The sequence below is a fragment of the Rhinopithecus roxellana genome, chromosome 5, assembly GCF_007565055.1.
Source record: "Rhinopithecus roxellana isolate Shanxi Qingling chromosome 5, ASM756505v1, whole genome shotgun sequence".
Taxonomy (NCBI): domain Eukaryota; kingdom Metazoa; phylum Chordata; class Mammalia; order Primates; family Cercopithecidae; genus Rhinopithecus; species Rhinopithecus roxellana.
Genome location: NC_044553.1, coordinates 154,583,689 through 154,600,062, shown reverse-complemented (window position 1 = coordinate 154,600,062; position 16,374 = coordinate 154,583,689). Strand labels below are relative to the sequence as shown.

Genomic DNA, 16,374 nt, shown 5'->3' with positions numbered 1-16,374 from the left:
GTAGGTGATGGTCGTGGCACTGTCTTTGTTTGTACTCTTTTAAGGTGGTGCATGTTCTGGGAAGAACTTTTTCAAACTTGAGAATTAAGAGCTTACTGTTTCACTTCCTATTCAAAGGTCTACAGTAAATACACAATGGGCTATGGAAATGGGCAGGGGTGTGTCTCGGGGCTCAGGGAACCCTTTACCCAGACCCTTCTCATCTCAGCTCCTTGGATGTTTGGCATGAGAGATGTGGGACTTATTCCTCTTTAGACAGATGTGTTTGCTGGATTTGCTGATGCTGGGCTGGGTCCCTGGCACTGGGCACGGGTGGGAGGAAAGAGGCCTCTGGCCAAAGCATAGAGGTGAAGTTCCTGACTCTTTCAGGCATGCAGCGTGGGGACTGGGGTGGCTAAGGAGGAAATCCAGTGAATGGGTGAGGCAAGGGAGGAAGACAGAGTGAGGAAGGACATTGCTCTGTTAGGAAGTTGAGCCCTGAGTCCCCAGATGGTAGCATGAGAATGAAGGTGCAGAGGATACAAAAATCTGCTGAATCAACTCAACATTCTGTTTAGCCACTCAAGCAACAAATATGCATGGCGCTGGAACTCTCTACATGTCACAAAGCACATCGCAGCTCCCTTGGCTGGTCAGTGCTCGCTATGACAATAGAATGGCTGTCATTCCACTTTTACTGTTGCAGAGATGGTTGTTGTAAGGGGTCACCTTTGCAAAGATCCCACAGCCAGTGTGGGGGCCAGCAGAGACCTGGGCCTGTGACACCAATCCCACCTCCTTCATCTTCAGTGCAGAATCGACTTCATACCAGCCCTATGTCCTGTGCTAGGGGGAGCCACACAAGAACTGGCCGATCATCTCCACAAATGACAATCTAGCGGATAGGGAGGGAGAAGTCCCCAGGAATGCTACAGAAGAGCACTGGCCACTCAGAAGGACAGCATCTTAGTGTGTGGGATCCAGGCACTTGGTTTTGTGGGAAGGGGATTCTGAATCCAGCATTGAAGGAGGGGAGGGGGGCATCCCCGGGACAAGGCACTGAAAATTTGGGACACCACTACGGGGAGTTACATGTGTCTCAGCCTAGCTGGTGTGGGCACCAGGAAGATGCATTTCGGGCCCAGGCCTAGAAATGGGGTCTGTTCATGGGAACAAGGGTTGGACCAAGGCCTTGGCACTGTATCCCATGGATGGAGGAAGCCACAGAAGACCCTCAGCAGGAGGAAGCTCCCTCTGGCAAGGGTGAAGAAAGGAAACAGATCAGGAAGCAACTGGAGACACCCCCTAGGTGAGAAGCACCTGCAGTGGTTCAGGGAGGAGGAGAGGCAGGGCCGAGGGCTGCAGCAGTGCCATGGCGATTTGGATGGATGTTACTGAGTCAAGAAATACCCAGCCCATCTAGGACCCCCTCAGCAGAGACTGCTGCCAGGTTAAAGAATATCCTACGAGCTATGCGGCCGTGTGACAGGTGAGCACAGCACAGTGGCTGACAGCAAGGATGCCCAAACATGACCTGCAAATCCCCCTCTGCCACTTGCTCCCTGTGTGGCTTGGTGCCATAACCCTGGGGCCTCAGTTTCCTCATCTATAGAATGGGAATGATGAGAAGTGCTGAGAGCAGAGCCTGGCCTTTCATGAGTGCTCAATACATGTCAAGCTGTGTCATTACTATCTGTTATATTTACAAAACTATTTGTACAAATTACCCCCTCCAACGTTCAAAATAAACCCATGAAGCAGGTTTTTTGTTTTGTTCTGTTTTCTGAGTGTCTCATTCTGTCACTTAGGCTGGAGTGCAGTGCTGCCATCATGGCTCCCTGTAGCTTCAACCTCCTGGGCTCAAGCCATCCTTCCTCTTCAGCCTCCTGAGTAGCTGGGACTATAGGTGTGCACCTGGCTAGGCTAATTTTTTTTTTTTTTTTTTTTTTTTTTTTTTTTTGAGTCAGAGTCTCACTCTGTCGCCAGGGCTGGAGTGCAGTGGCCGGATCTCAGCTCACTGCAAGCTCCGCCTCCCGGGTTTACGCCATTCTCCTGCCTCAGCCTCCCAAGTAGCTGGGACTACAGGCGCCTGCCACTTCGCCCGGCTAGTTTTTGTATTTTTAGTAGAGACGGGGTTTCACCGTGTTAGCCAGGATGGTCTCGATCTCCTGACCTCGTGATCCGCCCGTCTCGGCCTCCCAAAGTGCTGGGATTACAGGCTTGAGCCACCGCGCCCGGCCACCCATTAGGCTAATTTTTTAACACCACACCTGGCTAACTTTTTTGTAGTTTTTGTAGAGACAGAGTCTCACTCTGTTGTCCAGGCTGATCTTGAACTCCTGACCTCAAGCAATCTGCCCACTTCAGCCTCCCAAAATGCTGGGATTTTAGGCGTGAGCCACTGCGCCCAGGCTGGGGAATGTAATCTTGAGCCCCTCTTCAAATATGCAAACAGGCTCAGTCATGACTTTCTCGGGACATGCAATCAGGCTCACCGGGGAATTGAAGCCCCTTGGGTAACCTGTGGCTACCCTGCACAGAAGATAGCCCCCTAGCTGTTCCCAGCCCTGCCAGTGGCAGCCCTACTGCTGCAATGCTTCGGGAGGCACCTGAGTGGGCTGGGCCAGGTAGGGGAATCTATGGAGGCCCATCCTTCCCATTCCCTGTTTGAGATGCATCCTGTCTGATCCATGAGCCCAGGTGGCTGCTGCTTTCTGCTTGAGGGCACAGACTCGTGGATGCATTCTCCAACATCACTTTTAATCTCCCCAACATGCCTCAGTGTCTGGCTGTGTGGGAAAAGCCACAATGCTAACTTCAATTAAAAACTGTTCTCATGCATCTTGCTTTGCTTGAAATGTTCTCAGCACGGGTGAGGGATTGGAGTCTTTCAAGATGTCTCCAGCAAGAAGGTAGATGATTCAAACCTGCCCCGGGAGGCCTGAGATGGTGCATAAGTATAAATAAGCCAATGTTCACAAGATTCTTTAAAGAAGGGGAAGGTGAGTTGAGAGTGGAAGTCAGGGAAGAGGGGAGGTAGAAATGGTGTCATTAAGGATCTTTATTCCAATGGAATAAAATAGCACTGGGTCACAGAGGGCAGTTATTTCCAGGAGCCACAACTTGTGTTTGTGAGTAAGTCGGACACAGACAGAGGTGTAGAGTGACCGAGTGAGGAGGATCTGCCCCATGAAGTGTGGGCAAGGAGGACAGTGGAGACCCTGAGCTAAGGGAGTGAGCCATGAGACGCAGCACGTGGGAGCCAGGTGGCTGGTTCAAATCTGCGCCTCAGTTGCTTCACCTGAAAATTGGGCTTACTTGTAATCTCGACTTCAGAGCATGGTGGTGAGGCTTAGCTGTGCAGCTCCATGTAATACAGAGAGCCTGGCACACAGCAAGGCAGGCGTTAGCATGGTCGGTATGGTCAGTTCTAGTTATGGTGACTCAAGCGACCAGTGACACCTGAAGGTTAGCTTCTCCAACCTTAATGATAGGAACCAAGAGAAGGAAAAAGCTTCAGTGCCTTCACATTGTTCTCCACAAAGGATTCAGGGGTGGAGGCGAGCTCCCTTCCAGATAGACTACAGGAGGCCTCCAGGATCCTCTCCCAGGATGTCTACTAGCACCATGTGATTTTCCTGACCAAAAGTATAAAAAATGGACTCCACTTCCAAGGGCCAATAGACATCATTCATCAGCAGGAGGCCAAACAGATTCCCCTTTTGCAGAAGACATCACTCCTGCAATGTTTGGCAGAAAGAAGTCTGCTGCTGGGCCCTCAAGGGAACCTCAGAAGGGAGGGATGCCCTGATGGCGAGCTGCTTGGAGCTGCAGGGGCAGAGGAGAGGCATGGCCCCTCCTAGGGGGAGCAAGCTTCCTGTCCTCCAATGCCCCTCTCAGTTCTTTCAGCCTCCTGTGGGGTCCTCAGGGGGTCCTCCACCTCTGGCACCAGCCTGTCTGAGTCATGGGACACCTGTCTTCAGTCACAATCCACTCTGCCCAGACAGGCTGCAGAGACAGCCAGGCTAGAAGGGGTTGTGACAGACAACCACACTCTCTGGGGCTCAGATCTGCCTCCATCTCACTCCAACACTCTACAGTCCGTCAGCTGTGACTCAGACCTAGCTTTGGGCTCAGATCCAGCCTTGACCCCAGCTTAGCCTCTTCTCACCTGGATGACTTTGGGCAAGGCCCCAAAGCTCTCTGAGCCTCAGTATCCTCTTCCCTAAAATGGGCATGCTGAATGTGTTGCCTTCATAGGCTGCCTGTGCAGCACAGAACCTGGCGGTTAGCAGGTGCTCAAGATTCACCTACACCATCTGTCCTCTTCTTCCACCAGAGGGTGGGGTTCCTGCCTTATCAGTCTTCGTGCCTAGGAATGATGTTCTGTATGCAATGTGTGCTCTCACGCTGTTGGTAAGGATGACAAAGACGACGAAGGCTGGCAATCACTTCTTTTTGGCTTTCCACATTCCCCAACACAGCCTGCCTGCAAGGCTGGCCCTGCCTGATTGATTTGATTATTGGGATACGCAGCAGGGCCCAGATGGAACCTCCTCAGGGAGAGAAAAAGGATTGGCAGGAGGTCAGAGAGAAAGCAGGAGATGCAGGAAGGGCTGCTAAGACTTGGTGCAGAGAGACGGGGGTGCAGGGTGCCTGGAAGAGCACATTAGTCAGCCCCCCTCAGGTGTCCCTCAAAGCTGCTGGAAACCAAGTCTTAATTCATTTCTAATCAGTTTCCAGAGCGTCATGGTGAGGAAATGGATGCGGGGTCTTCACGAGGGCTGGAGGAAATAAGCAGTATTCCAGCTCTTGGCTAAATGGTAGGCTGGCAAACTGCATGGGCCTCAGGCTGGAGCAACCTGCTTCCACCATTTCCCTTCACTTTCATCCTTCTGGGGAACCAGACTTCCTAGGGCCCAGGTATTTGGGATGGAGGCCTAAATAACCCATCCCTGTTCACTGAACTACCCAATTCTGGCTCCTGGTATGCAGACCCCACACCTGAATTACAGACTGGCTCCCTCAATGTCTCATGGAACATCCTGTCACAGGATACCTGGAAGAACTCCAAGCGGCAATGGCAGGATGGAAAGGAGTTAGGCTGGTCCATGCATGATTTGGCTTTCTCACTGTTGTTCCCCAGGCTCACTTGACCTGTAGAGTATGTATGTATGTTACTCACATTTTGTGGCATTTGGGAGACAGGGACAGGGAGAAAGAGAAGTGCCGGATGGACCAGGGTCCACAGCTGGGAGGTAGGGGTGACGGTCTAGATTGAGATTCAAGTGTTAACATTCCTTTTCCCACAATTGGAGAAAAGGAAGAAGGGTGGAAATATAGCTGTTAAAAATACAGGCTTAAGAAAATTCCACTTCCAGCCAAAATGGAGTAATAGGGACTAGATTTACTCTCCCAACTGAAACAATTGAAAACTAGATAAAATACATGAAAATGATTTTCAAGACACTGGACATCAGACAATGAAGGACAGAGACCCTTGAGAGATGGGAAATTAGCAAGGTGAGCCATACAGGTGCTCCAGTTTACTGCCAGTGGAAAGTTTCTAGGCCATGGAGCAGGAAACTCAAGCAGGGCTCAGTGGACTCCCTGAGTTGAAGAATGGAAATGAGTCTGGGGAGAGTGAGGCAGCTAGGGACCACAGGGCAGAGTACGGAGAGAAGACAGCTGCACAGAGAGAGAACCCTGGGCTTTGAGAGAGGGACTACTCAAACATTCAACAGTGCATGTTTGTGCAGAAGCTGCCTGAGGCAGGGAAAGAATCACCCAAAAAATTGCAGGAAACAGTGCCTGGCACCCATACAGGACAAGAAATAGTGCCTGTTTCCCTCAGTCATTTTGAAAATCTCATCATTTATGGGGCACTGAGTAGGTAGAATACTCAGAACAGCATTGCCTTAGTGATGGGGAATAATTACTCTTAGATTAAACATGGCTTGATCCTGCCTAACAAATCTTTAAAACAGTACTTACAAAAATCAAACTGTTCTCAAGCATCTGAACCGGATCCCAGAACAAAGCACAAGAATATTTATGGGAATATAAAAATATCTAGCCTACACCACAGTAAAATTCACAATGTTTGGCATCCAACCAAGAATCATCAGGCATGTAAAGCAGCAGGAAAATATGAACCATATGAGGAGAAAAGGCAATCAATCAAAAGCAATCCAGAATTGACATATTTATAATTAATAAGTGAGGACATTAAAACAGTTGTTATAACCATATTCCATATGTTTAAAAAGCTACAGGAAACAATGAACATCTTAAGAAGAGAACGGAAGAGGTATGTTTTATGTAAAAGATCTAAATTAGCTTCTAGAGATGAAAACCATAATATCTAGTATCAAAAGTACACTGGGTGGTGCTATTATTAATAGCAGATTAGATATTCAGAAGAAAATCTTGTTAACTTGAAGGCATATCAATAACAACTATCCAAATAAAACACAAACAGAAACAAAGACCAAAAAAAAGAGAAGGAGCATCAGTGAGCAGTGAGACAACTTCAGGTGACCTAATATATGTGTATTAGTGGCAAAAGAAGAGTTGAGAGAGAAGACAGAACTATAAATATATATATATACACACACACATATACATACATATACATATATCCATATGTATAGCCATATATATACATGAAGGACAGTGACCCTTGAGAGATGGGATATTAGCAAGGTGAGCCATACAGGTGCTCCAGTTTACTGCCTGTGGAAAGTTTCCAGGCCATGGAGCAGGAAACTCAGGCAGGGCTCAATGGACTCCCTGAGTTGATGGACATATATATATATATATATATCCATATATAGACATATGTGTATATATATCTCTCCAAAGAAATAATAGCAGAAAAATTCCAAAACTGATGCAAACTATAAATCCACAAGTGCAAGAAACTCTCCAAACTCCAAGCACAAGAAACATGAAGAAAACGACACTAAAGTACATCATAATCAAATTGCCCAAAATCAGTGATAAGGAAAAAAATCTTAGAAGCAGCCAGAGGTCAAAAAGATGCATTACATTCAGAGAAACAAAATAATGATGGCAGCAGATTTTGCACTGAAAATAATGTAAACTAGAAGATGATGGAACAATATCTTTAAACAAACTGTCAGCTTAGAATTCTATGCCCAGGAAAAAACAAAGAAACAAACAAACTTTAAAAAAACAAAGCCCTTTCCCCCCACACACATACAAAAGATATAAGAATGAATTCATCAGCACTTCTGCATTACTAAAAAAGTCTTTCAGGCAGAAGGGAAATGATACCATATAGAAACATGGATCTGCACAAAGGAATGAAGGGCACTGGCTATAATAACAATATGGGAAAATAAATGAAAATTTTTCTTACTATTTAAACCATTTAAGAGAAAACTGATTTTCAACAAATAATAACAATGTAGTTTGAGGTTTATAACATATGTACAAGTAAAATGTATAACAACAATAGCACAAAAACTAAGAAGGGAGAAATAGAGTTTTACTGTTTTAAAGTTCTTTCTGTATGTACAGTGGCATACTATCACTTGCAGATCCAATCTGACAATCTCTGCTTTTTTAATTGGAGTGTTTAAACTGTTTACATTTAATGTAATTATTGATATGGTTGGGTTTAAATCTATTATTTACTGTATTTGTTTTCTATTTTTTCATCTGTTCTTTTCTTTGTTTTTCTTCTTTTTCTGCCTTTTTTTAATAGGTTGTAATAAGTTAAAGATCTGTCCTATAAATACAAAAGTAACCATAAATTAACAAAACAAAGAGTTGTGTTTAATAAGCCAGCAGAGGAGATAACATGGAAACATTTAAATTTCCCAACCCAAAAGAAGGCAGAAAAAGAAGAAAAACAGAGCAAAGGAAGGATGAAAAAATAGAAAATAAATACAATAAATGGTAGATTTAAACCCAACCATATCAGTAATTACATTAAATGTAAAAAGTTTCAGCCAGGAGCGGTGGGTCATGCCTGTAATCCCAGCACTTTGGGAGGCCAAAGAGTATGGATCACAAGGTCAGGAGATCGAGACCATCCTGGCTAACATGGTGAAACTCCATCTCTACTAAAAAATACAAAAAAAAAAAAAAAAAAAAAATTAGCTGGACATGGTGGTGGGCATCTGTAGTCCCAGCTACTCGGGAGGTTGAGGCAGGAGAATGGTGTGAATCTGGGAGGCGGAGCTTGCAACGAGCTGAGATCATGCCACTGCACTCCAGCCTGGGTGACAGAGTGAGACTCCGTCTCAACAAAATAAATAAAATAAAATAAAATAAAAGTTTCAACACTCCAATTAAAAAGCAGAGATTGTTAGATTGGATTTTAAAATAGGCTCTTAAAAATTTATGTCCACAGAAAAACCTGAACAGAGATGTTTATGGCAGCTTTATTAATAATTGCCAAAACTTCAGGTGATTTGCCTGCCTCGGACTCCCAAAGTGCTGGGATTACAGGCGTGAGCCACCACGCCTGGCCCAACATGGCGAAACCCTGTCTCTACTATAAATACAAAAAATTATCTGGATGTAGTGGCGGGCACCTGAAATCCCAGCTACTCGGGAGGCTGAGGCAGGAGAATTGCTTGACCCAGGAGGTGGAGGTTGCAGTGAGCTGAGATCATACCACTGTCATCCAGCCCAGATGACAGAATGAGACTCCATCTCAAAAAGCAAAGCAAAAACTTGGAAGCAACCAAGAATGTGTTCTTCAATAGGTGAATGGATAAACAAACTGTGGTACATCCAGACAGTGGAATATTATTCAGCACTAAAATGGAAAAAGCAGGCTGGGCACAGTGGCTCACACCTGTAACCCCAGCACTTTGGGAGGCCGAGGCAGGCAGACCACCTGAGGTCTGGAGTTTGAGACCAGCCTGGTCAACATGGTGAAACCCCATCTCCAGTAAAAACACAAAAATTAGCTGGGCATGGTGGCATGCACCTGTAATCCCAGCTACTGGGGAGGCTGAGGCAGGTGAATCACTTGAACCCGGGGAGCAGAGACTGCAATGAGCTGAGATCATGCCACTGCACTCCAGCCAGGGCAACAGAGTGAAACTGCATCTCAAAAATATAAAAAGTAAATAAAAATAAAAAATAAAATAGAAAAAGCTATCAAGCCTTAAGTGCATATTACTAAGTGAAAGCAGCCAATCTGAAAAGCTACATACTGAATGATTCCAACTATGATACCCTGGAAAGGGTAAAACTGTGAAGATAGTAGAAAGATCAGTGATTGCTAGGGGTTGAGGGAAGGAAGAGGTGAATACATGCAGTCCAGAGGACTCTTAGGCCTGTGAAAATACTGTCTATAACGTGGATCCACGTCCTTATGCATTTGTCCAAGCCCACAGAATGTACAACACCAAGAGAGAACCCTAATGTAAACTATGGACTTTGGAGTGTTTTGTTTTTGTTTTTCTTTTTGTTTTTTGAGATAGAGTCTCACTCTGTCGCCCGGTTGGAGTGCAATGGCACAATCTCAGCTCACTGCAACCTCCACCTTCCGGGTTCAAGTGATTCTCCTGCCTCAGCCTCCCAAGTAGCTGGGATTACAGGTGCCCACCACCACGCCCAGCTAATTTTTGTATTTTTAGTAGAGACGGGGTTTCACCATGTTGGTCAGGCTGGTCTTGAACTCCTGACATCAGGTGATCCTCCTGCCTTGGCCTCCCAAAGTGCTGAGATTACAGGCGTGAGCCACCGCACCCAGCGACTATGGAGGATTCTGATGTGTCAATGTAGGTTCATCAGTTGTGGCAAATGCACAGCTCCAGTGGGGATGCTGATGGTGGAAAAGGCTGTGCATGAACAGGGGCAGAGGGGCATCTGAGAAATCTCTATGCCCTCCTCTCGATTTTTCTGTGAACCTAAAACATCTCTTTTAAAAAGTTCTTAAAAATATTAGGCTGACATGATACAGAAGCCTTTGTTTGATCCACAGCTGTGTGCCCTCCAAGCCTCAGTTTCCTCACCTATAAAACGGATCTGAATGTGCCTATTCCATGGGGCCATTGCAAGGATTCAGTGAGATTCTGTGTATTGCTCAGCACAGGGTTTGTCTGGTACCTCAAAGGCATCTGTTGAATGGTAGCTGTGATGGGAAGGTACAGGGACATCTTGGGGGGACACGGGGAGGAGGGAGTGAACACAGATGGGTCTCCATCACCTCAGTGTAGAAAGAGCTGGAGTGCAGGACCTGAGCAGAACAGAGCACACAGCAAGTGCTCCCTAAACACTCAAGCGTTTCATTGGAGACTTGCCGTCCACCCGCAGATGTCCCAGTTCTCTTAGTTTTGTGAGATTCCATTGTTCAAGTCAAATGTCTGAAATCTTAAAACACTAGAAAATTGGTCTACAAAAATCACTGGAATGTTTACTTCTTGAACTGCTCATTACACCTCTGCATAAAATGTAGCCTTGTACTCTCTCCTGAAGCGGGTCTAATTAGAAGGATAAAATATTTAAACCTTTACAATGGAAACCTGAAGCACAACAAGACAAGCCCTAAGATAACAGACAATTTGTATTTTAATGATAATTCTTGCTTAAAGGAAAAGAAGCACTCATTAGCTGAAGAAAATATTCTCTAAGAAGCAGACTGCCAGATTCCCTGGAATTCTATTTTTCTGGACAGTAATATGTTCCTCTGGGGATGGACAATTTCTGCTAGTCTCTTGCGTATCTGTCAGAATGAGGCCCTTCTCCACATAGCTAAGAGAGTTTCCAGAGATTAAAAAATCACCTCTCCAATATGAAGAGATATCTTTTGTGTCTTTTTCCTCCTGAAAAATGATTGAAATGCAAATTAACTGTGAGTCTCTCAAGGTCCTGGGGGTAAAGAGAAGGGGAATTAGCAGGGGATATGCCAGCATCTCAGCCGTGATTAGATACACGTGTGGTGTCTCCCAGAAGGACAGGCCCAGTGTTAATATGATGTAAATATGTAGATGAGACTGAATCCTCCCACCTAGCAAGGGCCAGATTCCAAGAGACAGGTGGAAGAGAGATGTGGGGGAATTCCCAGCTCCTCAAGCACAGGAAGCCTACTTGGATCTCCCCAAAATGAAGTTGAACCAAATAAAATGGTCATTTGATAGGTAAAAAATGGTCAGATGTCAGCAGTTTCACATGGTTCAGCCTAATAAGGTCATGGCCTACCTCCTTAGGAATAAGTGACTTTTCTACTGGGCCTGGCAGTGTTTTAAGGTTTTGCCAAGCTCTACATACCGTTATTTAGTCCAGAGATAATACACTGGCAGCCCTGGGATGAATCCAGCCCACACGCCTGTTTTGTTCGGTCCAGGTAGTAGCCAGTCCCCAAGGACAATGACCATCCATTCTGTCCCTCTCTCCAAGACACACACGCTACATCAAGAGCTGGAATCCGACTCTCCTTCCTTTAAATCTGGGCTGGCCTGGAGAATTTCTTGACTGAAAGAATGTAGTGTTAATGACATTCTGGGACTTCCAGGCAGGTCCTAGTAAGCCTGCAGCTTCTACCTGGAACTGCTAGAATACTCTTGGGGGAGCCAGCACCATGCAAGAAGAGCAACAACCCTGGGACCTCCATACTGGGAGGAAGCCCAAGCCACCTGAGGAAGCCCTTGCAGGATGAAATCCCAAGAGGAGAGAGTGGCCAAGTTGCCCGGAGGCACCAGACAAGTTCGGAGGAAGCTACAGGCTAGAAGCCTAGACTCCAGCCCCTGCTGTTCCAGCTGATGCCACTGCAGCAAAAACAGGACCCTTGAAAGCTCCCAGGTGATTCTAATGGCAACAACATTTGAGAACCATTGGGTTGAAACCACTCACTATAGGGACGGGACAGTGCAAGACAAAAATAAGGTTGAGCTCTTACGCCCGAGGCATGCTCTAACAGGAGAGTTACACCGTAAGAACAAGTGAAAGAGTCCTCCTGTCTCTATTGTCCACTGCCAATCCCCCATAATGCGTGCTGACTTAACCTGCAGAATGTTCCTGAAATGCTCGCTCCCTTCCCCCAGCACCATGGCCTCTGTGTCACTGCACTTCTTGGATGATGTGGGCTTCCCCTGGAGCAAGTGAGCGTCCCAACAGGCCCAAGTGGAAGCTAAGGCTTTTTAGGACTTAGCCACAGAATGTCACCAATACTGCATTCTCTTCACCAAGAAAGCCACTACACTTTCTCTTCACCAAGGATAGTCCCAGATTTAAGGGGAGAAGAATCAGATTCCAGCTCTTGAAGTGGTGGGCAGCAAGCGTGTCCAGGAGGGAGAGAGGAAATGCACAGCAGCAGTCTTTGAACATGGGTGACCCCACCAATGACACAGGGATTTTGGACTGAGTCCTAAAAGACTGATTCTCTCCTTGTCCCCAGCCCACTGGGCGCCCAGGTGACCCTGTCCTCTTGGCCACTCCTGGTCAAAGAGAAATGGATGCCCTTTTTCACTGTTTACATCCTCCAGACTCTCCAGAGACTCAGGGACTGTGTGGAGTGGGGCTGGGATGTTTCCACGGTCGGGGAGAGGGCAACCAGGAGCCTCCAGGGCTCAGAAGCAAGATGGGGCCCATGAGCACACCCTCAGTGCCTGCAGCCTCTCTTACGCTGTCACACAGCCACGTGTACCGAACCAGGGAGGGTGCCTCTGCATAAGAGGATTTGCCAGATAACTGGTGTCTACTCTGTACACCCAAAGAGGATATCTATTTAATGCTTAGCTTCTGAGTGGAAAATCTTTCCAAAATGGCTTATGTGTTCTGGGTCTTCTTCAGCCAAAAACAGGAATCACATTTAACAACATGGGTAAGAAGAAACGTGGGCTTGGAGTCACGTGGATCTGGCTTCACTGACTTAATCACACAAGTGTGCACGCCCAGCCCCAGGCATCCCTCCAGCTTCTCTCCTCTACAGGAGCTGAGATTTTCCCAAGGGACTGCTCCAACTCTATGCCATTCCCCTGCTCAATAACTTGCAATGGCTCCTACTGCCTACTAATTAGATGCAAACTTCTCACCCCAGCAATCAGCACCTTCTATAATCTGGCCCTGGCCTCTCTCTCCCAGCCCTCCTGCACCCCTACCCTCTAACTTTCTGAAGGACTCTGTGAAAATTTCCTGGGCTTTCCTATCTTGATACCTCTCCACCTAGAACAGTCTTAACGCCGAAGTCCACCAGGAGATATATGCCTATAGTTCTAATCCATCTACAGCCCCCATTCTCAAAGTCCTGATGATGACAGCTGTTCAGTGGCATTGGCATTTGACACTTTGAATTCACCGTCTTTTCCTGTTACTGTCTCTTCATGAACATACATCTTGTCCTCATCCAATCCTCTAACAAATACTTGTGGACCTACTTTGTGCTGGGCACCTTCTTCAATCCATCACTTTAGCCATTCCTCTCTTTGGGTCTTGACTGGGCCCATCATTTCTCCAAGATTTGATAAACATGCAGAAAGAAAATCTACGTTCCATTCAAGTTTGTACCACAGGATCCCTGTCCCAGTGCCTGACATGGAGCTTATCACAAGGCAGGTACTAGACATTTGCTGAGCAAGTGGATGGATGCACCAACATTTCTCTGCAAACTGCTCCCTGCTGAGGGAAAGACTGCACAGGGAGACCGTGACTGTCACCCTCACCTGGTGGCCACAGGACACACCAGGGGCAGGGTCTGAGCACTTACTCCAGCCAAGCACTGCGAAGTGCTGCAGGTAGCAAGTAACAGTTCCCATCCTTATGGGGATAATGGGATGAATCAACAACAGAAAGCAATCCACTAGAAAGGCACAATAGTAAGACCACTTCCCAGAGGGAGAAGAGAGAAATCACTCTGAAATAGATCTGTACTGTACCTTACATCATATCTTTCTCAGGATGAAGCAATAAGGTGGAAAACCCAGTGGCTTTGCAGATACTCAGACTCAGATTTGAAATCCAGTTCTCCTCCTTACAAACGGCCTGTCCTTGGGCAAATTATTTAATCTCGTTTAGTGTCCTGACCTGTAAAATGGGGCCTCTGTCATGGACTTGTAAGGGCTTGCTGTGATAAAATATGCCAAGCACCCAGCATCTGGCACTTAGTAGGTGCCCAACAAACCTTAGGGTCTGTTCTCACGTGTGTGGCACTTCATGTTTCTATCCCTTGTAGCTAGCACAGTACTGCGCATGTAACCAGTGTCAAAAATGTGTCAAGAATACATTGACCAAGTGGAATGTGAATTGTAAACAAAAAAGGAAAAATGGGAACCTGGTCTCTGGGCAGACTCTGCCTAAAGACGTTGAAAAGCCCTGTGTTTATTTTGTTAAGTTGCCGTGGCAGCACTGATGCTTCCAGCCAGCTCCAGGGTTAGCAAAGATCAATTTTTCTTGTAACCATGGAAATTCCGAAGGTTCGGTGGGATCCAGAGGGGAAGGCAGACACAGTTCCTCTCCACTCTAGAAATAAGTCCTGGAAAGCCTCCTTAGTTTTCGTGCAGCTAAAACCATCATTATCTAAAATGATGTTTACATGACAATATTTATAAGTATGGATTTAGGCACAGGAGATGTAAAATCAGGCAAAAAAAAAGGGGGGGAGGGGGGCAGCAATGCTCAGAAGGGCAATTAGCATCATGGAAAACTTAAGAGGCTGCCAGAGAACCGGAATCTAGACCCTCAGAGCTAACTTGGGGTTTCTGCGTCTTTTATGCTTCCATTTGCAGACTCGCTGTCCACACACAGCCTGGATTTTGCTGTCACTTTTCAAACAGGCTTCCACTACAGGTGAAGCTTGGGGAAAAAGAAAGTGTCCCCTCAAACTTCATTCCCTGTAAAAGAAAACAGCAGCAGATGGGGTCCCTGCCACACACCATGGAGACAGAAGGGAGCCTGGGTGGCCTCCCGACCTCTCTGCTCCCACCATAACCAACCAACACAACCAGAGAAGTTGCAGGATATGGCTTTGGTAGATTGGGACTTACTCTCCCAAGCCAAATGCAGCCCTTCCCTGGAGCCAGCTCTGGGTCTTCTCTAGGGCCCCAGACTGATGGAGAAATCCGGGATTTGTCTTTGTTCTGGCTCAAGAGAGTTAAGGCACAGAAACAGAATCATCACCCAAGCTCAGAACTCCAGGGGATTCTGCTGGAGGAAAATTCAAGCTGTGAGAGATCTGTTTTTCCGGCCATTGGGAGCCTGTTTGTGTCGGGGGAGGGTTCCGGCCGCGCTGGGCACTGGTGGCTCCATTAGACTCTACACAAAGCAAAAGAGGACAAATGACCGCGGCGCGTCGACGCTTGGCGGGTCACGGTCACAAAGCGGGTCTCAGCGCCTTCCTCAGGCGGCGGCAGAGGGGGCGCTCGAGGTCACCGGCAAGAGACAGATGACCCGCGCCTCGGGCAAACAGAGCGGGGAAGAGCGAGACTGTGCGCCCATCCGCGTTCGCGCGGGTCTGAGCCGCCCCGGTCTTGGAGGGCTCCGGGACCCCAGAAGGGGGACAGCAGTGGGGGATGGGCAGGAAGGGGGCGACTCGGGTTGCCCAGGCTCCTCGCAGCCTCCCTGCCAGGGAGAGGGGCCCGAGTGGGAACAGCTCGAGCCACGGGGGTGCGGGGCGCGCAGCCCGCCCCACCCCGGGAGAGCCGCGATCGCCGCCCCCGACGCGTGCACCGGGTGGGGGTGCCCGGCTCGGGACAAAGGACCGCGACGCGGATCGCGGGCGGGCGCCACTGCCCAGTCCCAGCGTGGAGGGCGAGACCGTGGCCCCGAACCTCCCCAAACTTGGTGGCCCCGGGCGCGTGGGGAGGGCGCCCCGTTACCTGCGCGGCCATAAAGGAGAGATCCATGGTGTCGCTGTCGCCGCAGCTGTTGCTGCCGCCCTGCGCTCGAGTCCTCGCTGCTGCAGCTGCCGCTGCGGGTCAGCAGCCTGCACAGTTGGCGGGGATCGGGCGGAGCAGCTAGCGTCCAGAGCCTGCACCGCGCCCTGGGCTGTCTCTAGGCTTCTGCCTCCAGACAGCTACTGGGCGGAGAGTCCCGAGCGCTGGGGCGGGCGGGGCGGGGCTCAGGGGACTGGGCGCCCCTCCACGTGACCACTCCCGGCCCCACCCCCGGGGCGGGGTCCGTCAGAAACCCCAAGCGCTCACAATTGCCTCCCTTCGTGCGCGGGATGGGGAAACTGAGGCCCGAGGCCGCCCCGCTGGTTGGTGCAAAAACCAGCCTGGAACCCAAGTCCTGAGCTGTTGGCGCCCCGCCCCGTGCAGTTGAGCCCAATCCACCCGGGGCTGTGGGCAGCTCTCTCTTGGGGCTGACACGTTATCCAGTGCCTGAGGACCAAGATCGGAGTGACCTGGCTTTCCACGCCAACGCTCCTCCGAGAGTCCCGTGTGTTCCCGGCTCGGCGAGGTTTAATCCTAGCTC

General features: G+C 48.3%; 1 protein-coding gene across 2 annotated transcripts in view; it reads right to left on the bottom strand.

Moving 5' to 3' along the window:
- Positions 1-15,998, bottom strand: part of C5H14orf132 (chromosome 5 C14orf132 homolog) — a 45,648-nt gene extending 29,650 nt beyond the window's left edge. The window contains exons 1-2 of one of the 2 annotated variants that reach the window (XM_010353691.2): positions 15,777-15,938; positions 14,946-15,038 (exon numbers count right to left, since the gene is read on the bottom strand). In XM_010353691.2, the coding sequence (XP_010351993.1) occupies positions 14,946-15,038; positions 15,777-15,803 (120 nt within the window). In that variant the 5' untranslated portion in view covers positions 15,804-15,938. Of the gene's footprint in view, positions 1-14,945; positions 15,039-15,776 lie in introns of both variants that reach the window. The other variant, XM_010353692.2, reaches the window with a different exon arrangement.
- Positions 15,999-16,374: the final 376 nt, after the last annotated feature.